This window comes from Zootoca vivipara, chromosome 13, assembly GCF_963506605.1.
Source record: "Zootoca vivipara chromosome 13, rZooViv1.1, whole genome shotgun sequence".
Lineage (NCBI taxonomy): Eukaryota > Metazoa > Chordata > Lepidosauria > Squamata > Lacertidae > Zootoca > Zootoca vivipara.
The window spans coordinates 3,055,548-3,082,154 of NC_083288.1; the positions used below are offsets into that span (position 1 = coordinate 3,055,548).

The window sequence follows — 26,607 nt, forward strand, 5'->3', positions numbered from 1 at the left end:
TTTCTAAAGAACTATCTAATGTTTAGCATCCACCAAGTTCACAAATGATAAACTGATCATCTGTTCTGAGAGGAAAGGAGAAGGGAAGGGGAACAGAAGTTATGTGCTATGTTTATAATTTGCTGAAAATCAATAAAAATTAACAGATTCAGTATGGATGTGACATTTTAAGTGCAACCTGCTACATACTAACCTGTCTTCAGTACAGAATTGCATGAAGGATTATTAGATGGGGAAAGTCCTAGGTGGGGTGCAAAGATTGAGGAGGTTTTTTTTTTTAAAAGGTCACAAAATGTCCTGGCCATACGTTCTTCAGGTAACCCGGTCCCTTGTCAGTTGGTTGCCATGGCGACCGCTCCAGTCTTCACAGCTCCAACATTCCAAAAAGAGGCAGACACGGCCTTTCTGGACCAGATGGAGGACATCCCGCCACAGGTTGTTTTTATTCCACATTCAGTAAATTTTGGATACCTGGGGAGAGGAAGATTAGCCTTAGAGGTAGTATATTGGAGTTGCCTGCTGGTACTAATACAGCCATTCGGAGGATTCCTTATGTCTAGAGACTTTTTTGGATCATAATTTGACATCTGCATTTCTTTCAGTGCGCTTAGAACATCATACATGTTTAGAGGTTTAATACCATGGATCACTAGGGACCCAGGTGGTGCTGTGGGTTAAACCACAGAGCCTAGGGCTTGCTGATCAGAAGGTCAGCGGTTCGAATCCCTGTGACGGGGTAAGCTCCCGTTGCTCGGTCCCAGCTCCTGCCAACCTAGCAGTTCAAAAGCACGTCAAAATGCAAGTAGATAAATAGGAACCGCTACAGTGAGAAGGTAAACGACGTTTCCATGTGCTGCTCTGGTTCGCCAGAAGCGGCTTTGTCATGCTGGCCACATGACCTGGAAGCTATACACCGGCTCCCTCGGCCAATAATGCGAGATGAGCGCGCAACCCCAGAGTCGGCCACGACTGGACCTAATGGTCAGGGGTCCCTTTACCTTTACCTTTACCTTTACCATGTATCACTAACAGGCGCCTCCAGTCCCAGAGTTAAAGGTACATAAAGTGTCAAAGAAAATAAAGGTTTTATTCATGCAGGAGGCACAAACTCTTACACGCAGGTCCCTCTTCCAAATGCTCTCTTAATGGAAGGCAAGGAATTAGTGCCCAAGTCTTGCTATAGACGCTGCTGATTCAGATACCCAAACAGTTGGACCTACATATAGTACTTGTAAACAAATAAGCAGCCTTAAACCAGTCTTACTTGTTTTGTGTTTTGCTGGTCTGTCAGAAGCAATGGTGGGAGGGAGGGGAAAGGGATTGGACAAATAAGAGAGCATTTGTTCCTTCCTTGTTTGCCTTTTGCAAGGTTTCAGAGGGTTTTTCCAAGGTGTGCTCACCAGACTAATTTCCAGTCCATGTGTTGTCACCAGATATTCCTGATATGTTACTGTGAAGCCAATATGATCGTCCTATAAATCTCATATTATTAAAGTGAGCAGCTTTAAGAATCATTTTAGCTGAAAAGTAATACCCCAATATTGTTACTGGGTTGATCCTGGATGAAACCACAGGAATTGGGAAGGGTCATAGCTCAGTGGTGGAGCAAGTGCTTTGCATGCAGAAGATTCCAGGTCCAGCCCATAGTATCTCCAGGCAGAGGCTGGGAAAGATTCCTGCCTGAAATACTTGCGAGCTGCTGAGCAAGGTGATCCAAGGGTCTGGATGGGTAGAAGGCAGCTTCCTATGTCCCTGAACCTCTTTTGGGGGATCTACCTGTTGATAGGATGTGAAGCACAAATGTTTAAGTGGCCCTATTAATACCGCAGTTCACAACCTGTGTACACCGAAGTGGTTCTATTAATTATAATACAACCACTCCAAAATAATATGAATTATGGGTTTCACCTCAAGATTCCAGACATTTATCAGAGTTACTTAGGTTGGAACCCTAACTATGTAAGTCCTATTGAATTAAATGGAGCTCACTCATAAATAAGTGGGGTTAGAAAATTGAGGTGGTAATGGTCCCAGAGCAGAATTAATAGGACTGGGGCTGTGATCCCATTCGCAATTACTGGGAAGTGTTGGACTGCAAAAACATGCAATGGCACAAATCCTTAGCAAATACTTGCAGAAGTCAACAGTGTATATTATTTTAAAGAATGCCAAAAAAAAAAGATTTAAAATTGTTAAAAGTCTTTAAGGCCCCACAGCTCACCTGTCATTCATTGAGTGGAAAACTGGTGGGAAAATACAACTTGCTTCTGTGCCTTTAACAAAAGCTTGATCTTGGGGGGAAATCAGTTGAAGGTCTTCACAGCACTCCCTTGTAATATCTGCATAGCATGCTGTTGTTAAAGAAGTATAAAGGTAAAGGGACCCCTGACCATTAGGTCCAGTCGCGGATCACTCTGGGGTTGCAGCGCTCATCTCGCTTTACTGGCTGAGGGAGCCGGCATACAGCTTCCAGGTCATGTGGCCAGCATGATTAAGCCGCTTCTGGTGAAACCAGAGCAGCACATGGAAACGTTGTTTACCTTACAGCCGGAGCGGTACCTATTTATCTACTTGCACTTTTACGTGCTTTCGAACTGCTAGGCTGGCAGGAGCTGGGACCAAGCAACAGGAGCTCACCCTGTCAAGGGGATTTGAACCGCCGACCTTCTGATCGGCAAGCCCAGGCTCTGTGGTTAACCCACAGTGCAAACAAAAGAGAAAGCTAGGAGCTCGCCCCGCCTCCAATCGTAGGTCTCATTCTGAAAATCCTGCGTCACAGAGGAAACCTTCAACTAATGTTTGTCTGATTTCGTATCAGTAACCAGACCTTGGTGAGGTGGGTATTTTCTGCTATTTTGTATCTGAAGAAGTGTGCATGCACACGAAAGCTCATACCAAAATATAAACTTAGTTGGTCTTTAAGGTGCTACTGAAGGAATTTTTTTATTTTGCTTCGACTCAGACCAGTTCATCTATGGTAGTGGTGGCTGGCTTTTGGTTGCTCAGAAATTTGATTAAAAGTTTGTTTTTTTCTGATAATTACTTCTAATAGGAAATTGGTGGGTTTTTTGTCATAATCCTGACAAACCAAAGTTTTGCAGGTAGATGACTGCAGGGTGGCTACTTGAACCACTTCCTCTGTAGGACCCAGGAGAACCATGACCTTGCCAAGAAGTGGAGTGGAAACTGTTGCCATAGCTACAAAGGGAGGTGCTCTGTTAAAAAGAAACTAAGCAGTCTTTCTAAAAGTTGTTAAAGGCCATGCTGACAGAGACAGTCCTTTAAATGCCCAACTTTCTGGTAATACTGCATGACATTTTGGCCCACAGGGGGACAGATCCCACAGGAGTTGTAGAGCTCATCCAAACCTCTTTCTGCACGGCCCTGGGAAGCGAGGGAGCAGTGGCCTGGCCAGGAGAATATGCTGAACATCGCAGACGTAAGTCACAAGGGAGAAATGATCCTGAACTTTGGGCTTTTCACTGAATTACTGGCACTATATATACTGAAGGCTCTCTTAGGACAGAAGCAGAAGAATTAGCATTGTACCAATTATTTCTGAAAGTAAGCAAGTGAGACGGAAGGCAGAAAGTTGGGGAAATCCTGCTTTACTGCATCAACAAATATGCTCCACTCAGTAGCTGCTCACTTATAAACTTTATAAACTGCTCAATTATAAACTTAGTTACTCTGAAACAATTGCCATCTGTTTGTGGGCAGATACTGACATTTTCCAGCTTTTCCATATATTTCAACCATCAGGGAATACTCTCACATCAACTTGCTCGCTAGGAAGCAGAAGCTGCACATGTTACAGAGGATTCTGGGAACAGATATACTAGGAGGGGTTAATATGCTGAAATAGCTGTTTTTTTCAGTTACTTTTTTTAAAAAAAATTGTGAGCCTCCATCACAAATACCTGAGGAGTACCTGCATTTTCCTGAATGGTTTACCATTAACTTTTCCGCCATAACAAGTTACTAGCAAAGGTTATGCAACTGATGACGGGATACTTTTAGAGGTAAGAAGGTGCCTATTGGTAAGATTCCACAAAGATCTAGAGGAAATTCTCCCAATAGTCAGGGTTTTCTTTTCCTTTCTGGAGAATAACACCTTCCCTCCAGAAAGACAAGCTCCCAGGGCAGCTTACAGAGTCAGAATACAATAAGTATGCAACAAAAAAGTAGAATTAGAATGGAAAAATAGCACAGAAAGCTTCAGAAAAGCTACAAACAAGCTAAGATAAAAAGGGCTGTGGACAACAAAAGTGTGTTTGAAAACCAAGTCGGTGTCAGACAAACCTCCAGGACAGAGGTGCAGGGTTACATTTCAGTCTTTAAAAGCGATTAGTGAGTGTTGCAGTCACTGTAGTTAAGACGCAAAAATGAAGTGCCTTGGAGAGCAGGCTTTGTATTGAAACTGACATTCAAGAGGACAAAATGCTTCCTTGCATTTGGCTTTAGCAACATTCCATAACTTCCTCCATGCTCTTAAGAGAAAGAAATAAGCTAAATGGTCATCATATCTGGCTACTTTTATGAGTTTGAAAGAGCCCTTAATTGGGGAAGAGCTGATGGCTTAATCTTCCCATAACTGAGGAATGTATGACTTACTCTTTCTAAGATTCTGTAGTGTTCTCATCTCTTGTGTTAATAATAACTCTGGATCTTTTTTTGGGGGGGGGGGAGATAAATCATGCATCATCAGCACTTGTAGAACTGCCTGCCAGATTCTTGTAAATGGAAACTGAAATGGCATCTTGGGGTGGAAATGGAGTTGCGTGCTGGACTCCCTAAAAGTCTGATGCTTATAGAGCACCAACAGTTATCTGCCAAGTTCCAGTTAAACCACTTTATTCAGAACTGGTCTGTTACCTGTTTCAGTGCAGACCACAATCAAAGTATTTCACCTTTCCTGATGTTTAACCATGCTGTGAGGGCATTTTTCATCTCTGAACACCACGTTTCAGCGCTGCCACGTGGTGACAGGTAATGTGAGGCATCCACACTATTCAACACTTATTGTTGTTGTTGTTGTTTAGTCATTTAGTCGTGTCCGACTCTTCGTGACCCCATGGACCATAGCACGTCAGGCACGCCATAGCACGCCAGCCCCTTCATGGATCAATGCCTTGTCGTGGCGAAGGGGCTTGAATAACTCAGAGAAGCTATGAGCTATGCCATGCAGGGCCACCCAAGATGGACAGGTCATAGTGGAGAGTTTTGACTAAACGTGATCCACCTGGAGAAGGAACTGGCAAGCCACTCCAGTAACCCTGCCAAGAAAACTCCATGGACAAAGACAATTCAACACTATTCTTTCTTTAAAATCTGATCCTGTGGTATGCATAATTTCATTTGCCAGGGATGAAGGGAAATTTCTGCCCCTTAAACAACATAAAAAATTGTTTGCAGATAGAGCCAAATGTCAGGTAGGGGTTTTTTTGTACCGGTATTTCCATTTCTTAACCAGACACCTTTTAAACCTATTGATTATTATAGGACAATAAATGCTAATCAGAGTGTGAGAGAAAGAGGTGAGAGGCAGGTGGCTTGTGAGACCAACACTTGTCCGTGTTGTGCTCAGTCATAGTTTAACACTGTGTGTGAAACAGCCCAGTGCAGGCATGTCAAACCCTCCAGATGTTTTGGACTACAATTCCCATCTTCCCCGACCACTGGTCCTGTTAGCTAGGGATCATGGGAGTTGTAGGCCAAAACATCTGGAGGGCCGCAGGTTTGACATGCCTGGCCCAGTGACTATTAGGGAAGTTTTAGGTATTTCACTTGGAGTGCTGGGACCTACAGTCTGGTTTTGGGAAGCTTTGATGACAAGTAGAACAGAGCTCTGAAATTCTCTCTTCTCTGTTACAAGAGACTACAGAAACCATAGTGCATTTTATGCAGAAACCAACATGCATTTTATGCAGAAGGACATTGCATACATTTGCATGTTAGATATACTGTAATAAGTTTTAACTTCTGCATTTTCAGCTCTGTGTAGCACATGGGGTCACGAAGAGTCGGACACAACTAAACGACTAAACAACAACAAGCACATGATATCCGTCTTGCAAAAGTTCATGCAGCTCACCACTAGAGGTCACTAGCTCGCATACAGTTGTATGAATAGATCTCTTCTGATTGCTTTTGTGCAAGCTGGAGCAATACCAGTATCACAGGGACTGTTTAATATGAGAACAATCTATTATTTTACACACTTGATTACCAAACCGGGTTGTACAAGAATTACTTTTCATTAGTTTTCTTTAACATTTTCACAATACAATAAAAGACACACCAACCCACACAAAGAATATTGAAAAAGAAAAGAAAAGAAGATACAAGATTCTCTCTCACAACTATATTCCAACTTATATTCCAACTTCTGTCCCATACAGAAAAAGATGTGTGTCCCCAGCTCTCACCTGGGAGCATCTCTTTCTTCTCCCACCCTAATTACAACAGATGTAATTATCCACCTAAATATTCCTAGTAAATTACTGCGGTATAACACTACAATTAAGCATTCAATGAAACTCTTCTTTTCTAAAACCATATATGTATATAAATCCGAGACATCAACAATAATCTATCACACATGACCTGAGATATAAGGGAATTTTGTTGGTAAGAAGTTTATTTTCATTCCAGACCCTCCAAGTCTCTTTATTTTCCAGGGATGTCCCAGATTTAGAGAAGCTGTTCCAGTTCCTGATTTGATCCAGAATGTCCCACTTTTCCTTAGGATGTCCCCGTTTTTATTGGAGAAATGTTGGAGGGTATGGAGCTATCCAACCTCTGAGCTGTCTGAAGGCAATCCTGTATAGGGATTTTTTTAAAATGTTATATATGTTGGAAGCTGCCCAGGGTGGCTGGGGCAACCTAGTAAGATGTGTGGGGTATAAATAGTAAAATTATCATTGTGGAATGGAACGTCCCTATGTTCATTGAAGAAATGTTGGAGGGTATGTGATTCTTGTTCTCTTCTTTGTATTAAAAAAGAAGAAGAAAATGCATCTATGAGAATAATAGCTGATAATCAGGTAATGTTGTGTATTGTAAACAATAGGAAATGCTTTAAATAAGAGGATTTTTGAAAACCAAAAAGTAAAAGAAAAAACCCACCACACCACGAGGGGACCTTTGCTGCATTCTTGACTGCAGGTTCGTTATGGTGAGAGAAATTGGCTTTTGAAGACATAGTGCAGGATTCCAGCAGCGTAGGGAGAGGAGTGTTACAAATGCTCGTTCTTTATTGTGCAGTAATTGCATCGGAGACGCATCTCTTCTGCCGTGGGGAGACTTCCAGCAAATGGGAATAACATCGTGTCTTATTGAACACAGAACAATGTAGGTATAGGTTTTTAAAGCACTGATGAGTCTTTTGATCACTTCCTTGCATTATGCACCAAAAAAATAAATAAATTTGTTCCCTAGAGCTACCTAGGCATGCTTTTTCGTAGATTGCCTAATGCCATTATGTAAACGGGAGAGAGCAACTCTCAAAGGCTTGCTGGTGTTCCTTGATGAATGGTGGCAGGAAAATGTAGGGCTAAAAACGTGGCAAAGAATCCTGCGCTGCTTGCTTAAAACAGGCTTGGGCCGCATGAGATGCTTGCCTTCAGATGTAGATATTAGAGGAAGGGAGGCTGTTTGCTACACTTCTCAAAAATGTTTGATTACGTTCTGGGGGAAAAATTGGTTACCATTTTTGTAGTAGCATGTACAAGGAAGAATATATTTATTGCAGGAGAGCAGAGGCAGTCTGCATGGTGCCTTCCAGAACTACATTTCCCATCATTCATGACTATGATTGGCCATGCAGGATGATGGGAGTTGCAGTCCACATCTGGAGGGCATACTCTGGCTGTCCCTGCAGGAGATAATAAAATGATTTATGTAACATTTCAAAAACCTGTGACGGTGAGTGAATTTCTTTGACAATTGTGCTGCCTTGATGGAGTAAGCACGGGAGTAAGAGACACTAGGTGGACAAAGCAGCTGCAGGTTCTCTTCTGGAAGCCTGTTCCTAGAAGCCCTAGTTCACCATGAACCAGGCCTCTAGGTCAACTTCCTGGGCCATCTCTGAATTCAAGAGCTCCACCAGGGTTAGCTGGAAAAGAGCCATCTGAAAACCATCCAGATTTAGTAGCCTCTAGGGGTGGACCATCCTAACCAGAGACATCACGCTGTGCCTAAGATTGTGGGACCCCGGCATGCGTTTCACTTGTGTGACGTTACGCACACACATCATCGTGTGTGTGACATCATGCATGTGACGTTACATCATCAGGAGGAGTCCGATGGCAGAGTCCAGCCCAGCGCGGCTTCCTCTCTCATGCTCAAGAGGAGTCAGCCCCTGAACTGCCCTACCCTCTGCTCCATGGTTGGCCTTCTCCGTGCCCCCAGCATTGAGGGGGCCCACCCCCCTGCCAGCCGATATTGAGGGGGCCGAAGACACTTCCACCCCCTAGGAGTTGGCACACCTAATCCTAACTGAGCTTCCGCAACCAGATATGACTTAAACCTAATCAGGAAGTAAATCTGATCAGGAGAAGGGCAGAGTTGATCTCGAATTAATGTGTGACTTGAGATGAGTAATGTGCAAATCACAATGAAACTTTTTATTCCATAGTCTTGAATTTATATTCTTATACTCGTCTTGGGAAGGAGCACTGCTTAGCTTTATTTTGCCACCTGCTTTAGGAAAGCAGATTTTTCTTTCTTTCTGGATTATCAAAACCACAATAAAATAATAAACTTTTAATGGCCATATCTCAAAAGTTTTGCATTTACTAGAGATTTGAAAGCGTGACAAATTACGCGCCCTTTGCCCTAAGGGTAGCTGCCACATCAATAAGAGCGTTTTGTGTGTCCCTTGGTACAAGTGATTTATTTCTTAACATTTGTATACCACTTGGTTGTGGAGGGAAAACTCAAAGCAGTGGCGGGACGTGTGTGGGTGATGTAACATTCTTGCAGAATTGTGAACGAACAGGATGCAGTGTCTAAGATCTACTTCCCGTCCCACAGTGTGCCCTGTGTGTTGCTGTCGTTTCTTTCTTTCACGGCCTAGAAAGCACACTGGCTATTTTTAACAGGTGATTCTGGGTTCTGTCTTGCAGATGACCTGCTATGACAAGAAGCTGAGGCAGACAAGTCCTGAGCAGCTGAATGACCACATGGTGGTTCCACTGCACTCCAGAGTGAACGGCTGGTCTTTACCACTCCACTCCTTCCAGTTGATCACCCTCGTGCTTTATTCATACTTGGCCATTGTGGGCTTTGGTATCTACATTCCTCTTCTCCCAAATGAATGGAAATTGGTTGCCTATGCTGTATCCTTTCCCCTTCCATTTAAAATCCTGTGGTAAAACTAAACACTGCAAATGAACTGCATATGCCATGTGCGGCGAGAGGAATAGCCAGTGATTCGCCTAAGCTGCAATTCTGGATCCAGTTACTTTTGAGTAAGCTCCATTTAATGCAATGAGACTTAGGCTGCAATTTTCAGCAAGCTTACTCCAAAGTAACTCCCCCTGGAATCAGAGGCACTTACAGTGATACCTCTACTTACGAATTTAATGCGTTCCGAACGCACATTCGTAAGTCGAATAAAATTGTAAGTCGAATCCCATAGGAACGCATTGGGAGACAAAATTCGTAAGTCGAAGCAACCCTATCTAAAAAATCGTAAGTAGAAAAAATCCTATCTAAACCGCATCCAAGATGGCGGACGGAGCTCCATTCGTAAGTAGAAACATTCGTAAGTCGAGTCATTCGTAAGTAGAGGTACCACTGTATATATATAGGATTACACTCTCATTCTCTCATTGTATTCTGAAAACAGGTGCAGGTTGTGAGTTGTTTTGAAATGTGACTGATCTTTTTTGCTATCCAGAGCACATGTTAGGGGCGAGCAGAGCTGTTCTGTTTTCACTCTCTTCTCCACCTCCACCTTTTTCTACTTCCACCCTCATGAAATTAGGCCAAGCTCATGGGCCACATTTTGCCCACCCTTTTCGAGCATAGAACCAGGCAGGCATCTTTACTAAATTAGGTGGTTTATGTACTTAAGGGAAATGTCCATCTCTCAAGCTACTAAACATTTTCGTGGGCAACTAATATCAGCAAACCTGCAGTGTGAACAGCAACATTCAGTAGTATTGTTACAGCATTATTGCAACCAATGGGCCTTTCCCCCAGTTAAGTGTGTGCATAGGATTGCAGCCTTATTTGAAACTTGTGGGGTTTTGTCTTTCAGAGGAGTAGGGTCTTGTCTGGACTGAACCTTTGGGGGACCAAAATGTATTATCCCTCTGTTTATCCTTGATAAACTTGATTGTGATCATCCAGTAATATATTTTAAACCAATAGTCATTCGTAGTGTGCTTAGTGTTGTGTAATGTGGCTCGGCTGCTTCATTTAGCTGGTCTTTTTAAAAGGCTCAGTAAAGTTCCCCCCCTCTTCCTCTGTACAGGATGAGGAGCCCAGGGGTCAAGAAGGACACTAACATTGTGAATAGGAATCTCATAATCCTGTAATTGATACACTGTTTGTGTACTAAACACATGATTGTTGCTAGGAAGACTTAATGGTGCCCTCAATTATTCTTGCACATGGTGATCCAGTTTAAAGTGAGAATATAATTGTCAAGTTAGAACTAGTGTTCAAGCATGGGTGCCAGAGGCAGTTTTTGGCCCTTCTGCTCCATTTGAGCATCAGCTAGAAAAACAATTATTTTAGTAATAAAACTTTAAATCACAAACGAGAACAATTTTCCTGAACTTTAATATCCTGTTCAAACAGATTTAAACATGACAGCCAGTTGATTTAATGGATTGATTGATTGATTGATTAATTAATTATAGAATCATAGGACTGTAGTGTTGGAAGGGACCCTAGGGTAATCTAGTCCAACCCTATGAAATGCAGAAAACGTCAACTAAAGCACCCGTGACAGATGGCCATCCAACCTCTGCTTAAAAACCTCCAAGGAAGGGTGAATGATGAGGGCAAATTGCTTGAAGATGAAGTTGTTGCAATGCTTTCTTATAGATGATCTGCTTCTAGGATTGACATCTTGTTGATTTTGTTTGATCAGGGTGCTCCCCTGATGTTGGAATAAAACTTCCATTATCTCTGACTGTCAGCCAAGCTACCGGTATCTGGGGCTGATGGCCATATAGAAAGGAATTAAAACATTTGCTGATAGTTGGTTGTTATTGTATGAGCATAGCTGTCAAGTTCTCCCCTTTTTTAAGGGAAATTCCCTCATGCTGAATAGGCTTCCTCGCAAGAAAAGGGAAAATTTGGGAGCACTTTTAGATCTGTTTGCTCAAGAAGCTGAAAGATAATGGGTAGATTTTTTTCCCCCATATCATGCATGGTAATTGAAGGACCTTGTCTTTCCTTTGTAAAAATGTTCATATATGGAACCAGTAAACTTTTAAATAAAAACAACTATAGTACATAAACAGGAATTTTCCTATTCTGGGGAGAGATTGTTTGGGATTGCCTTTCCTACGCTTTGATGTCTTTAAGACATTCAGTTCTATTTGTATAGAACTGTGGTGCATGGGAAATTCCTTTTCCTGACATGTTCTGGTTTTCAGGTGTAAAAATTGTGTGTTGGGGGGGGGGGGATTTTGCCGAATCTGCAAAATGTCAGGTCTCCCCAAAGAAACCTCAACAGCTTTGTGGGTGTCAGGAATTTTACTTTTTGAAATATGGCAAAAATGGTGATGGAGCAATACTGAATCTATGACAATCAGACAATCTTCCAGAGTCCTGCAAACAAATCCACTAAAGCTAGTAGCCTTTCTTTGTGGCATAAGAGAAAAGAATATCAGTGACAGAGCTTTCTGCCTGGCCATTTGAATCCTGAGGCAACTAAGCAAATCTGGTGACTTAATGTAACAAATGTAAAAAATAATAATCCAGACTCTTATATTCTCTTGGTTTTTTACTTTTCCTTAACCTCATTACAATGCAGGTGATTGGCTTAATTTTCGTGCATCACTTAATCACTCATCTTGTTGCAATCACTATCGATCCAGCAGATCAAAATATATTGAAGAAGAAAAATTACAAGAAACCAATGCCAATTTTTGACCGAAGCAAATGCAAACATGTTATTCAGAACCAGTACTGCTATCTTTGTGAAGCTGATGTGTAAGTCACTTCCATTAGTACAGCTCAGCATAGCGAAGAAGAGACCTACTTAATTATTTGCCTGCACTGTTTTTCCTCTGCTATTTGCCTCTTGCTGCTTAAACTGCTCCTTTGTACTAGTTTTTTTGTCTCTGTGCAATTACGCATATGAGTTCTGGACCTGCAGGAGGCTCACTCGAGTGTTTTGCACAACCATATAGGGGCCATGGCGACCATCTTCCTGGTCAGTTCACTTTCTGTTATCACAACAGTGCAGATCTGTATCCTGATTTTCTGAAATATTTCCTCACAGGGCAAGCAAATGTACTGCATAAAACTAAATACGCAAGAACAATATAAATACATATCAATGTAACTTAAATCTTTGAAACACCCAATAATGCTAAAATGGCCAGGACATTTCCTGTTTATAAGTTGTTTTTGTTGTTTTATTGTACATCACCTTGAGAGGATTGCATAGAAGGCTAATAATAATACTTGAAAACCCAATATGCTTGTAAAAACATCACATAATTAAAATAAAAACAGCACCATCAATTTTAGCAGCCAAATTAAAAGCATTTGAAAAAAAAATTAAAGCAGAAAACCTATTGGGATGTGGCCTGCCTGAGTTCAGATGGAGGCCCTCTGCCAAGAAAAGCCCCTGCCCTGTCCCTTGCCTGCTAGCTTAACTGATCCCACAGGTAGGTAGGCATCAAGCAGGGCCATGGAAACAGATCTCGAAGTGTGCAGCGACTAGAGTGAGTGAAGGCATGGGGGCGCTGCAGCCGACTGGTTTCCATATCTTGGAAGCAGGTCGCACCTTGTTTTGGATCGGGTTGCACTCCCCCCAAAAGTTCAAGTACCTACTCTGGGAGAACTCTGGGAATTTACTTTACCTTTGAAAGTTCAAGGAGACACACTGGTTCGGAGAGCCTATAGCTTTCGCTGCTCTTGGATAGTATGACTGCAGAAACCTACATCCTCGTAAACTTCCTAGTTAGCTACTGTGATGAACTCTGTGTGAGGCTATCCTTAAAGATGGTTTGATTACACTGTTGTAAGTAGCTCACCACAGGTCTCAAAACCCAGAGTCCAGAGAAGGGTACAGAGTTTGTCCTCAAGAGACAGTGAACCATGCCCAAAGGCTGTATGGGTAACGACCATTTTTTCCTCGGAGAAGGACACTGGACCACGTCCAAATGGGCGTGTGTACCAACAAAGCCAACTGTGCAATTTCCTGATAGTCAAAGAGCTATGAAGCCATGACTTATCAGAAGTGCAAGATGGTATGGCCAATGCCAAATCCAGTTGCAGGTAGTTCCAAAGGTGAACTGCAGCACAGGGCATAAATCGGGGGAGTTTGTTAGGATTCATTCCCCGCCTGCAGTCATAGGGTTATTGTGTATCATATGACTGTATGTGTTTTCATTCCCACAGAGTGGAAGTGACGTAGACAGGATGTTTACGTGGTTCTGTTGTTCCTTTGTGTGTTTTTTCTTTACTGGCTGTGATGCCAGAGAGAGGGAGCCATGATGTAGAGCTCCCAGTTTGTTTATATGTAAATAAAGCAGTTTAGCCTTATTTACTGACTTGTGTGTTGTTCATCACGTTTGTGAGAGCAATCGCATACTTGGCCTGTGGGACCAGTCTAACAGCTGGCCCCCGGGACGGCCGAATTACTGACAGAGACTTGCTATTCATATCTATATTTCTAATCCAGTACAGTACTTTCATATTTTTAAAAAATATATCTCTGACTTCCTGCATGGCTTTTCAGTTCCATGTACATTTGTAAATGCAATGTATAAATATTTAGACATGAGATAGTATTTATTTATGTGGTCTATTTTAGTATCTGAATTCTATTGTATTCGATTTAATGTATCTCTTCTTCTCCTCAGAGGGCCAAAGACCAAACACTGTAGTACCTGCAATAAGTGTATTGCGGACTTTGACCATCACTGTAATTGGCTAAATAACTGTGTTGGAAGCCGAAACTACTGGTAAGCTAACAGCAGCTAGCTTTGGAAATATGACTCTAAAATAAAGGCCCTATTTAGGAAGACAGAAGTGAAGCATCTGCCCCCATCTCTAGGAACACCTGTACTTTTAAATGATCTGCTAGTTTTGCATCCAAAGTATCGAAACTGAAGTGGCTCTAGGTATCAAATAAGCATTCCAGAGGAACTAATCCAGTAACCTAAAAAGCTAAATGTAAATAACTTTGATTGCTTCCAAATTGGCCCTTTTCAGAGGGAACATCATCCTTTGTTCACAGTGCCTTCTGTGTTGTCCTCCTGTCTTCTCTGAGCATTCTTCTTCTCTGTCATTCTTCTTTGTAGATAATTTTTTTAATGAAATGCAGTTGAAGTATAGACATGGTTCCATTAAGGCTCCTGTGCCTTTAATTAAATACTTACTGTTTGTTGCTTCGCCACATTTTATTGCTTCTTGTTGAGCATGGCTGGGGTGGGGGTGGAGTTAGTGATGAATAGCCAATTAATTGCTCCTTGGAAAGCCTCTCTCAATTTCTGTGCATTTTGGTATCTGGATTCTTCTTATTCTTTGTTAAATAGAATATTCATGCTGTTTCTCATTAACGATGGAAGGCGGGGGTGGGGTGGACAATGCAATTGGTCAGTAAATCCAGAGGAACAGAAACTAGAGTAATTAAGAAAGATTGTTCAGGGCAGGCTTCCTCAAACTCGGCCCTCCAGATGTTTTTGGGCTACAACTCCCATGATCCCTAGCTAGCAGGACCAGTGGTCAGGGATGCTGGGAACTGTAGTCTCAAAACATCTGGAGGGTCGAGGTTGAGGAAGCCTGGTTCAGGGTATAATTAACAAGCTTTTTATAACTCTACTCTGTAGGAAACGCAATGTAATGAGCCAAACCTGCAAGAAAGAAACCTTTAAATGGACCGATTTTTTATTTTTTGCTGAATGGGACTTTTGAGTTAATATTATAGGAGGATGGCATGGGAAAGGAAAGGATATCAGGTTAGAATAAAGTTCCATTTTTATCCCACTTCCAGCTCATTGTAGAAAGACAGTGCCTTAGCAGCACTTAAGGGCTCTAGTGTGGAAGTAACCCGTCCTATTTTTTATGAGTTATACAAGAGTAGCCACAACAAATCCTCTCAAAAACACACTTCAAATGTGAATATATCTAAGAGCAAGCCAAGGATCTTTCCACCTCTATTGAACTCCTTACTCCACACCCAGAAATCTTGGATAGTTCCCCAGCTAGAGAGAGCTACTGGGAGCTGGGAGTGTTTTTGTTTTCTGCTTTCAAGCCATTGGGGCATTTTTACTCCATGGCATAGAGGTGCATTAATTAGGTATTAAAGAGAGCCAGCAATATCTTAATCAACTGGACGGAACCTATTTTCAAATAAAGCCAAAGTATTGGTTTGCTTTATAGGAAATCAGTTTTAAATCTCCCCCAAGTTTTTATATGCTGATGTTGTACTGCATTTATTATAAATGAGCTGGCTGAGGAAAAGCTTGTGAAAGGCTATTCATCCCTTGTGACACAGCTCTGGGAGTCACTCATTGCATGATAATTAATTTCTCCTCTCCTTATGCTAGCTTTCATTTTATTAATGCAAGTATTAATTGAAGGATTTTATGTTGATGAAGATAGCCCAAAGGCCCCTACACTGTGGCCACCTCCTTTAACAAGCTAAGCATTATTGCTCCAATTAATGCACACCACAGATGGAGAGCAATCACCTCATGGTAGATGACATTCAAAGAAGACTTTCTTTCTTTGGAAGGTTATTGCTCTCAGTTTCTTCATTTATTGGTTTTCAGGCTGTCTGGACAACAAAGTGGTGGGGTGGGGGAATTTTATAGAAGGGACAATTTCCTAGCTGCCAAGATCCAAGTTTGGGACAAGTACTCCTTGATGAAAGAACCCCAGCACACAATATGTAGCAAAGTAAAGTATGGAAATATAGGTACTTCAGCATTTTGGGCAAACTGTGCTGCGGCAAAATTGAGGGCCAAGCTAAGATTGTTAGTGAGGTCAGTCACACAGGCCAGCTGCAGAACCTTTTTTGGAGAAGCATAGTTATAGGAAGCAGCACCCTGAGCCAAAATCGATTGGTTTTGTACATTTCCAGCTGCGACAACTGGCCTTGTGTGCCTTCAGATAACCCTTTCTGCTTAGATATCTATCCCACAGAATCCAGAGCAGTGTATTCTGGAACATGTTCTCTTGGGAGTTGGACGTCCCTGTTCTAGGGCATTAATTTAGATGAAGCACCAGCCCAAGCTCTTAGGCCTAGATGTTGCCCTGCTTGGACTGATAGTACAACCTAAAACACACTCGTCACTTCCCTGCAGCTGCACATTTGTGGGAGAAGATTCGGTAGTCATGGGAAAGCTGTCTTTCAAGAGAGCTTGTTTTCTCATGGAGGTTTCTAAATAATTGCAGGGTTCTCTGGAACACAGTATGGAAATAATTCCTTAGCATGGATGGGGAACCCCAGGCTTGCCGGCCTCATTAGGTCTCCCAAGGATCCTAATTTGGCCCACGAGGCCGTTTCCCCCCCAGCCACAACCCTTGCTCCACACTGGATGTCATGATGAAAAGCTACAGCTGCAAAGGAACAAGCAGAAACCTTAGGATGGGCTCCCAGATGTTCATCTACATGAGACCTACCTACATTCAGCAGCACCTTTTAAATCCATCAAGGGTTAAAATCTAATGGAGAATTCCACTGTTAAAGTAGCCAGGCAAGTTTCTTGGTCAGTTAATGGCACTAACTACTGTCCTTAGGGTTTTCCCAGTAGTGATGTATGGAAGTGAGAGCTGGACCATAAAGAAGGCTGATCGGCGAAGAATGGATGCTTTTGAATTATGGTGCTGGAGGAGACTCTTGAGAGTCCCATGGACTGCAAGAAGATCAAACCTATCCATTCTTAAGGAAATCAGCCCTGAGTGTTCACTGGAAGGACAGATCGTGAAGCTGAGGCTCCAATACTTTGGCCACCTCATGAGAAGAGAAGACTCCCTGGAAAAGACCTTGATGCTGGGAAAGATTGAGGGCACTAGGAGAAGGGGACGACAGAGGATGAGATGGTTGGACAGTGTTCTCAAAGCTACGAACATGAGTTTGACCAAACTGCGGGAGGCAGTGCAAGACAGGAGTGCCTGGCGTGCTATGGTCCATGGGGTCACGAAGAGTCGGACACGACTAAACGACTAAACAACAACAACAACAACAACAACAACAACTGTCCTTAGAATAACAAGGGAGGTTGCTTTGGCCTGAAGACAAATGGGTGGGCTCCCCTCCCTCACTTGGCTGGTAGTGAGAAACATAAAAGCCAGAGTTGTGTGTGCAGCTGGCATAGGAAATGCTTGATTTCTGCTGGAATCCAAGGCTGTGACTTGGATGGAAGAAGCAGGACCTTCTTGGGTGCTAATGCTCCATTGTGTAGGCTCAGGTTATATGTGTGTGAAATGACACAACATTCACAAAGTCTCTGTTGTTCCTCATTGCAAGGAAACCAAACCCTGGATAAGCACTGAAACCCATGGAGTCTCACACCTCTCAGAGATTGGGGTGGCGTGAAAAAATACAATTACATACATGCATTCAATTTGTAATTGCACAGCCTTCCACAGATCATGGCTAACTGTAATCTTTCTGTTAACGTGTTCACATAGGTTTTTCTTCAATGCGATTGCTTCAGCTGCTCTTGGAATCCTCCTGCTGATATTGGTGATGATATATGTCTTCATCCAGTATTTCGTGGACCCAGAACGACTCCGCACATCTCCTCAGTTTGAAAGTATTGTTCCACTGACTTAAAAAAACCTTTTTACACCAATGTGACCTAGTAGTACTTTTTCAAGGTAGTGCCTATGGTTTCTTAAACAGAAAGGGGTGGTCATTAAGAGGGAAAACCAGCTCATAATTGGTATAGTACTGACTAGACAGGCATTTGAAGAAGAAGAAGAGGTTGGATTTGATATCCCGCTTTATCACTACCCGAAGAAGTCTCAAAGCGGCTAACATTCTCCTTTCCCTTCCTCCCCCCACAACAGACACCCTGTGAGGTTGGTGGGGCTGAGAGACTTCAAAGAAGTGTGACTAGCCCAAGGTCACCCAGCAGCTGCATGTGGAGGAGCAGAGACGCAAACCCGGTTCCCCAGATTACGAGTCTACTGCTCTTAACCACTACACCACACTGGCTCTCAACCAGAATTTGTATATGCAAACATTAGGGTTCATTTGTACAACTATTGTAATTTTGGGGTTACAAGCGATATAAACATACTTGTTCTTTTCAAAATATAATAAAGTAAGACCCTAGTTGAGGGGACTTTCACTAGACTAATTCACCATGTAGGAAGGAAGATATCATTGAGGTGGGAAGGTTTTCATCTTGTTGCATTAATTAGGGGCATAAAAGCATAAGAAAAGCTTTCTGGCCCATCTAGTGCAGCATCCTGTTCTCATATTGGCCAACCAGATGCCTGAGGGAAACCCGCAAGCAGGATCTGAGCGCAAGAGCAAGTCTCCCCTCCATGTAGTTTCAGAATTACTGCTGCCTCCAACTGTGGAGGTGGAGTGGAGCCCTCATGGCTTGTTGTTGTTGTTTAGTCGTTTAGTTGTGTCCGACTCTTCGTGACCCCATGGACCATAGCAGGCACTCACTCCTGTCTTGACTGCCTGCCACAGTTTGGTCAAACTCATGTTCGTAGCTTCGAGAACACTGTCCAACCATCTCGTCCTCTGTCGTCCCCTTCTCCTTGTGCCCTCCATCTTTCCCAGAATCAGGGTCTTTTCCAGGGAGTCTTCTCTTCTCATGAGGTGGCCAAAGTATTGGAGCCTCAGCTTCACGATCTAACCATCAATAGCCGTCTCCTCTGTGAATTTGTCAAGTCCTATTTTAAAGCCATCTTGGTTGGTGGCCGTCACTGCCTGTCACCACCTTGCATGCAACGGTGCCAAATGGTTGACATCAATGCAACATATCATAATGTTACTACTGTCTGAAATCTGGAAATATTTTATGAGAGGTTCACCATGTACTTCCATTAGATTCCAGTTTTAATGTTATACATTTCTGAGTTTGTTGGAAATTTCCAATAACAAAGGATATAAGTTTGCAGATATGTTTTCATTAGTAAAACTGCCCAGAGTGGCTGGGGAAACCCAGCCACATGGGTGGGGTAGAAATAATAAATTATTATTATAATGATTATTATTATTATTATAGTAAGAATGTGAAAAAAAATTCATGCAATATTCTTTGCTGAATTTTATTGTGTTATTATCTTCCTGAGTGGGTCATGCAAACTGCTATTCGGAATGATGCTTCGTATAGGGCAGAGGGCGGGGGGGGGGGTGAGTTTATGGAACCAAGAGGACAGTGGCCCAGAAAACCTTGGGAACCACTGCTTTTAAAGTGTGTTTCAGTCAATATCTCTTTATTCACTGATATCTGGCTGTTTGGCCAGCGTAGACCCTTAGGGAACAGTTTTGAAACTCCTGACATAGTATTAGAACAAAAGGCAACGCCATTCATTTCATCATTGAAACCAGAGTAAAATTACTTCTCCCCATTATTTTTTCTCCAATAGGTGTCACTAGGAATGGCACCTGGCTGGTATTTCTTCCTGTTGCTCCAGTAGAGACTACAGCAGCTGGCATCCTGAGCATAGCAATATTAACTGTGTTTTTGGAATCTGCTTCCTTCTTGTTGCTTGGACATTTGTTGACGTTTCATCTTTACCTCTGTAAGTAAAGCAATTCTGAAAAACACAGGGTAGGGGAGTGCAAATGAAGGGTTCAGTTTATGCAAAAGACAGGCTTTTACCCCCAATCTTAACGGTGCCCTGAGTATACACTGGGAATGATACTCAAAGATACAGTGGTACCTCTACTTACGAATTTAATGCGTTCTGAACGCACATTCGTAAGTAGAAAAAAATTGTAAGTCGAATCCCATAGGAATGCATTTAGAACCCTATCTAAAAATTCGTAAGTAGAAAAAATCCTATCTAAACCGCATCCAAGATGGCAGACGGAGCTCCATTCGTAAGTAGAAACGTTCGTAAGTAGAGTTATTCATAAGTAGAGGTACCACTGTAATGTTAAAGCTCACTGAATTTGCTGACACCCATCTAAGCGGCAAAGCTTTAGGGATTTATAGTTTTTAAATCTTAAAAAAGCACAAACTTCCATGTACGTAGTGAATAAAAAGATGAACACATATGAATACATGACTCGACATCGGCCCAGGATGTCTACCATATCTCGGGAAACAAGCACAGCGGGAACATCAGATACAACACACACAGTGGACTCCTTACAGGTAAGATCTTCTGTCCTCCTTAGATTTGCCTTTCTGTAGCATACCTGTTTCTACATACCCGGTATTCATCCGGAAGATCAAACGTGTAGCCCTATTCAGGTGTTCGCCTGAAAATGTGTGAGCGAAATGTGCGGAGGAGGCAGATGTGTGCATGAAAGCCACACCTCCAACATCTGCACATGCCAGTTCCATTTGAAACCTTCCCACATTGAGAGTGATATGAAAGAACACACTTAGAATCATCCCCATGATCAGGAACAGTATACAGTGGTACCTCTACTTATGAATTTAATGCGTTCTGAACGCACATTTGTAAGTCGAAAAAAATTGTAAGTCGAATCCCATAGGAATGCATTGGGAGAAAACATGCGTAAGTCGAAGCAACCCTATCTGAAAAATCGTAAGTAAAAAAAAATCCTATCTAAACCGCATCCAAGATGGCGGACGGAGCTCCGTTCGTAAGTAGAAACATTCGTAAGTAGAGTTGTTCGTAAGTAGAGGTACCACTGTATTTTCAGGGTTTCCAAATCACAATGAGGATTTTGAGTTCACCTGAATGTGGTTAGAATACCGCTTCAGCAAGGGCGCTGACTTGGGCCCCAAATTATGGGTGCCCAGTGGTGCCCACGACAGATCAAGACCCCCTCTATGAGAAGCTTAGGTTCTGTTTAGGGGGAGGAGAGGGGTGTCCGAGTGCTGTGGCCTCCTCCCCCTGCTGCTGAACTCGATTGGCTGTTCCACTTGCCTTGACAATTTGCCCGCTGGGGCTCACAGTAGGCCATGCAGCTGGCTCCTCTTGCTCAATTTATAGGCAGGGGAAAGGGTTAACCCCTATTTTCCCAACACTATGGCCTTGATGCGAACTGCACCACCGCCACCCAGGTTGAGTATGCTCAATGCTTTGAAGCTATGCAACATTCATTTAATGGATATCCTGCCTGATTTCCAGTTTGGCCTTTAATCTTTCAGCTTTTGCCATGTGAATTCTAGACATCATTTAGAGAACATCTCCCCCTCTTTAACGTGCATTTAAACTTAAATCACAAAAAGTAGTATCTATCCGGCACAGGAGCAACCCTCTTATAGGTTTTTGTTCACATTCTTAGGATGTAACTGAAGTAAGAAAACCAGATGAAGTAGCACCCTCCTCTATATCAGGGTAAGTTAACAGATACATGGTTATCATTTTACTGAGCCCAGTGTCCAATGAGCAAGTGAAAATTATTGCAACCAGAACGAACAAATCAGGTTTATTTAGGAATTTGCCTTTCATCAAATACCAGGTCAAGAAAACCATAGTAATAACTGCTGCATACACCTGCTTTCCATAGAAAATATTCTGACTCAGGCCTGATTCATATGTAACACAAACCATGGTCTTGGGCTCAGACAAAATGCTCAGCAAATCCAGCTTAGCTTTGGGAAGAGTTAAGGCAGGAGGACTGAGGAGAAGAGAAGAGCTTTGATTTTTCCTTTGAGCATCTGCATGCCTGCTCATTCATTCTTAGCCATAACAAAATAAAAAAAAATTCCTTCAGTAGCACCTTAAAGACCAACTAAGTTTTTATTTTGGTATGAGCTTTCGTGTGCATGCACACTTCATCAGATACCTGTACCTGTGCAAGTTTCTTGGTGAGGTTTATGCACTTCCATTTCATGCGGCTCAATGTGGTGCCTTCCATAGTTCTAGTTACAGGTAGGTAGCCGTGTTGGTCTGAGTCGAAACAAAATAAAAAAATTCCTTCAGTAGCACCTTAAAGACCAACTAAGTTTTTATTTTGGTATGAGCTTTCGTGTGCATGCACACTTCATCAGATACCTGAAAGCACACGAAAGCTCATACCAAAATAAAAACTTAGTTGGTCTTTAAGGTGCTACTGAAGGAATTTTTTTATTTTGTTTTGACTCAGACCAACACGGCTACCTACCTGTAACTAGATTCTTAGCCATAGTTTGACTTAGTGTTTAATGAGAACTGGCCAGTGGGTTATTTCTGTTCCAATTAAAATCCTCTCAAGCTTCAACTGCTTAGTAGAAAACACAGCCATTATATATGATAGACCGATTGTGACCATAATGTAAGTAATCCATCTTGGAGTTCATTGCTCAAAGCACAAATCAATTAAGGGCAGATGAGAGCAATTTTTTTCTGGAAACAGAACAACAGAAATATCAATCTGATGGTTCTTCTACCATCATCATCATAAGGTTGGCATACTTTAGTTGGGAGGCTATGCACTCCCAACAGGACTTAAAACCAAGCATAATGTGGACACGCCACCAAAATGCCAAATAGCATGGTGTACCAGCCATGTCCCCTCATTAGCCATATACAGAAGAGGTCAAACCATGCCTGGCAATGGGCAAATACTTCCATGGTGAGGCAACTCCACCCCGGTCCATAGATATAATGATGCCACAACACCATCAACTTGTATGGATGCTTGGGTCTCCTTATCCTGCATACACAGTCTGCAAAGAACAACCCTTGTAAAATAAAAACAATGCCCCCCGGGGTGGGGGCAGTCTAGCAAGACACCCCACACAGCCACAGCTCATTTCAAAGAAGCATGTATGGAGAATTCTAGGGGAAGTTTTAAGTCCTGCTGGAGATTCAGTGTCCCTGTGGGTGGGAGGAACTTTCCCCCCAGAAAAGGGAAGGCACAGGTGAGACCATAATTATATCTTAGAATCGTAGAGTTGGAAGGGACCACAAGGGCCATCTAGTCCAACCCCCTGCCAAGCAGGAAACACCATCAAAGCATTCCTGACAGATGGCTGTCAAGCCTCTGCTTAAAGACCTCCAAAGAAGGAGACTCCACCACACACCTTGGCAGCAAATTCCACTGCATAGCTGCCAAGTTATCCCTTTTTTTAAGGGATTTTCCCTTATGCTGAATAGGCTTCCTCGTGAGAAAAGGGAAAACTTGGCAGCTATGTTCCACTGCCAAACAGCTCTTACTGTCAGGAAGTTCTTCCTAATGTTTAGGTGGAATCTTCTTTCTTGTAGTTTGAATCCATTGCTCCGTGTCCACTTCTCTGGAGCAGCAGAAAACAACCTTTCTCCCTCCTCTATATGGCTTCCTTTAATATATTTGAACATGGTAATATCACCCCTTAACCTTCTCTTCTCCAGGCTAAACATGCCCAGCTCCCAGAACCACTGCAGTAGCTCAGAATTAAACCGTGCTGAGACAGAAAGCTGGAGGAAGGGGGTTTAGGTCACACCAGGGAGAAGATGTGGTCATTTTTAAAATATCCATTTTTCGCAAGTTTTGCATAGTTCTGGAAGTTTGCATGCAAATCAGCTGGAATAATTTCAGAAGGCTGCACACAGTCTATTGGCTTGGTGACTGAATATGCTCATAAGATGCCGTCTCTGCCCAAAGGGTATCTGCAAGGGAATAACTTTAATTTTGCTTTGCTCCCTAGAACTCATGCCAATTAACTGCACTTGAACAGGAACAGCATCAGGAACAGCTGGCTTCCTCAGAAACGGCCTGTGTAGCATTTCCAGACGATTACTGTGTTTCATCGATGCAAAATGACCATTGTATGCACTTGATCCAGCATAGCTAAAGGAAAATGTGGAACGCCAGTTCCTGCTCTCAGTTGGGTCAAAACTGGACACTGAAATCACAAGAGGAGATGTTCCCTTCCTTATCCAAATCAGCATGCTTCTTTTGTCTCTAAGAAGGTGCTGTTATGTGGAAGGCTGTGGCCAGTCAAAAGAACATGGTGGAGGATGTGCCAGGTCGTACTTCTAGACCAGGTCTGTGTGTACAGAACTGATGACATTTTGATCCGGAGGTTCTCCATTCTATGATAATGAAGGGCTTGAAGTGTTTTTCGTCAGCTGGCAATGCATTATATGAAGACCAGCTGATAACAGCTAATTAATTGGTTATAAGCTGCTTGGAGGAGAAGATGGTGAGGGTAGGCAGACCGTGGCTGGATAGGATTTCAGTGACAGGAATCATTTTGAGGCCCATGCTGATGACCAATGTGTCTCCCAACTCTGCCTCTATTTAATGGGAGCAGCATGTGTTTCCCGAAGTTGTACTTCAAGTGTAAATAATCTCAGCTGAAGAGCCAGCAGGTATCCATAAGGCAAGAGTAGCCATTTACAGGTTCTTCCTTGCACAGAACCAGTCATAGCTACTGTTGTGGATGCATTCGAGAGTCTCTCCCTAGTAAATGGGAAGCTAGTAAAGGGTAGCAAAATATGTAGCAGATCACAGGATATAGAGAAGATAGCTTGGAGGGTAATCATTTGACATTGCCAAAAAGAGTAGTAAGTCTTAGAGTCAAAAGTATCCTCCAAGTGGCATTGGGAAGGCTCAAATAAATTAGACTGATTTCCCCAAAATGTATTTATACAAAGTGTCACCACAGAAAGTCCTGCTTAGTAAATGCCAGTTGGAAAATACTTTCCTTTTTGTCTCTATGCTGAAAACCAGTTGTTGTTTTTTTAAAATAGAAAATGGATTGTGTATTTGATCCTTTTTTAAATTGCTATTTCTTATAAATAAATTATATGATTTTGCGGCATTACAGGAACATTTTAATAAACTCCCCCCAGAAAACCACACAAGAGTCTGTCTGTCTGTCCTAGTTAGTAAACAGGTAAACAGGGGCTAGTAAAGAGGGGCTTTTGCGAGGGTGTTTAGTGAGCTGGGTTGAGAGGAAGCATGGAGTGCTATGACACAAGTGTATGTAGGAGCAAGAGAGTGACCTGGAACACCTGTGCCATGTTCATTTTCCTGCCTGAGGGTGTGTGAAGTTACACCTGCAGCAAATGTCAGCCGGTTGCCTTGCTGGAAGAGAAGGTCCAGCAACTTGAGGCCCACCTCTCCACATGTAGAGTCATCAGAGGAAGATATTCTAGATCAGGCATCCCCAAACTTCGGCCCTCCAGATGTTTTGGACTACACTTCCCATCTTCCCCGACCACTGGTCCTGTTAGCTAGGGATCATGGGAGTTGTAGGCCAAAACATCTGGGGGGATGCCTGTTCTAGATGGAGCAAAGCAGACTGTCCTGGATTAGTGATACTGTGGGGGGTGGGACGCCCCTAGAGAGGAGGAAGATCACTAAATGCAGGAAGCAAAGACTTGGAGGAATGGGACACACAGAAGCAGGACCGTCAAGAAACGTGTTGTGTCTTTGGGGCGGCACAGTTGATTCCAGGTCCTCCCCTTGGACCCTTAATTCTGGGTCACAGGAACAGGGACAGCCGTTGCAGGCCTCAGAACATACCCAGATGGCTATAGAAGGAACAGTATATAGAAGGATTCCTGCCACTGCCCAGAGGAGGAGGATGATGATGATAATAATAATAATAATAATAATAATAATAATAATAATAATAATAATTTATTTATACCCCACCCATCTGGCTGGGTTTCCCCAGCCACTCTGGGCGGCTTCCAACAGAAAAATAAAACACAGTAATCTATTAAACATTTAAAGCCTCCCTGAACAGGGCTGCCTTCAGATGTCTTCTAAATGTCTGGTAGTTGTTTTCCTCTTTGACATCCGTTGGGAGGGCATTCCACAGGGCAGGCGCCACCACCGAGAAGGCCCTCTGCCTAGTTCCCTGCAACTTGGCTTCTCACAACGAGGGAACCGCCAGAAGACCCTCGGTGCTGGACTTCAGTGTCCGGGCAGAATTATGGAGGTGGAGACGGAGATGGATGTGATATGTTGTGGTGGTGGTAGGTGATAGGTGACTCTCCTGCTGATGGGACAGAGGTTGCAGTGTGCAGATGTCTCAGGAGGTGTGCTGTCTTCCAGCTGCAAAGATTCAAGATGTGACAGAGAAGTTACCAACTCTTATAAAGCCCATCGACCATTATGCATCCCTCCCTCCCTCCCTTGTATCCCATGTGGGTACAAATGATACCACCAGACACAGCCTTCGGCATATAGCAAGTGACTGGGAACAATGGGTAGGAAGCTGAAGCACTTGGGCACGTGTGATTTCATCACTCCTTCCTGTTGATTGATGACCCAGGAAGAAAGGGAAAATATTGGCTTCTTTGACCATGGTTCTCACTTCCATGAAGAAAGACTTCTGGCAAGAGATGGGTTGCAACTCATAGAGGCTGGCA

The 26,607-nt window shown here is 42.8% G+C and overlaps 1 protein-coding gene across 2 annotated transcripts; it reads left to right on the top strand.

The window, feature by feature from the left end:
* The first annotated feature begins 3,228 nt into the window (after positions 1–3,228).
* LOC118095116 (palmitoyltransferase ZDHHC11-like) lies at positions 3,229–25,071 on the top strand. 2 transcript variants are annotated; one of them, XM_060282160.1, is made up of 10 exons: positions 3,229–3,439; positions 7,267–7,353; positions 9,129–9,341; positions 11,999–12,177; positions 14,061–14,162; positions 17,839–17,963; positions 19,762–19,917; positions 20,374–20,495; positions 21,602–21,654; positions 23,928–25,071. In XM_060282160.1, exons 3-10 carry the CDS (start codon positions 9,129–9,131, stop codon positions 23,941–23,943), a joined length of 966 nt encoding a protein of 321 aa, XP_060138143.1. In that variant the 5' UTR covers positions 3,229–3,439; positions 7,267–7,353; the 3' UTR covers positions 23,944–25,071. The 2 variants fall into 2 exon arrangements, with proteins under 2 accessions (XP_060138143.1, XP_034992002.1); XM_035136111.2 differs by lacking the exon at positions 7,267–7,353.
* The last annotated feature ends 1,536 nt before the right edge of the window (positions 25,072–26,607 follow it).

Coding starts and splice junctions, on each gene's coding strand:
- LOC118095116 (XM_035136111.2), top strand. Junction 9,342..11,998: donor GGAAATTGGTTGCCTATGCT/GTATCCTTTCCC, acceptor ATTACAATGCAG/GTGATTGGCTTAATTTTCGT. Junction 14,163..17,838: donor GTTGGAAGCCGAAACTACTG/GTAAGCTAACAG, acceptor GTGTTCACATAG/GTTTTTCTTCAATGCGATTG.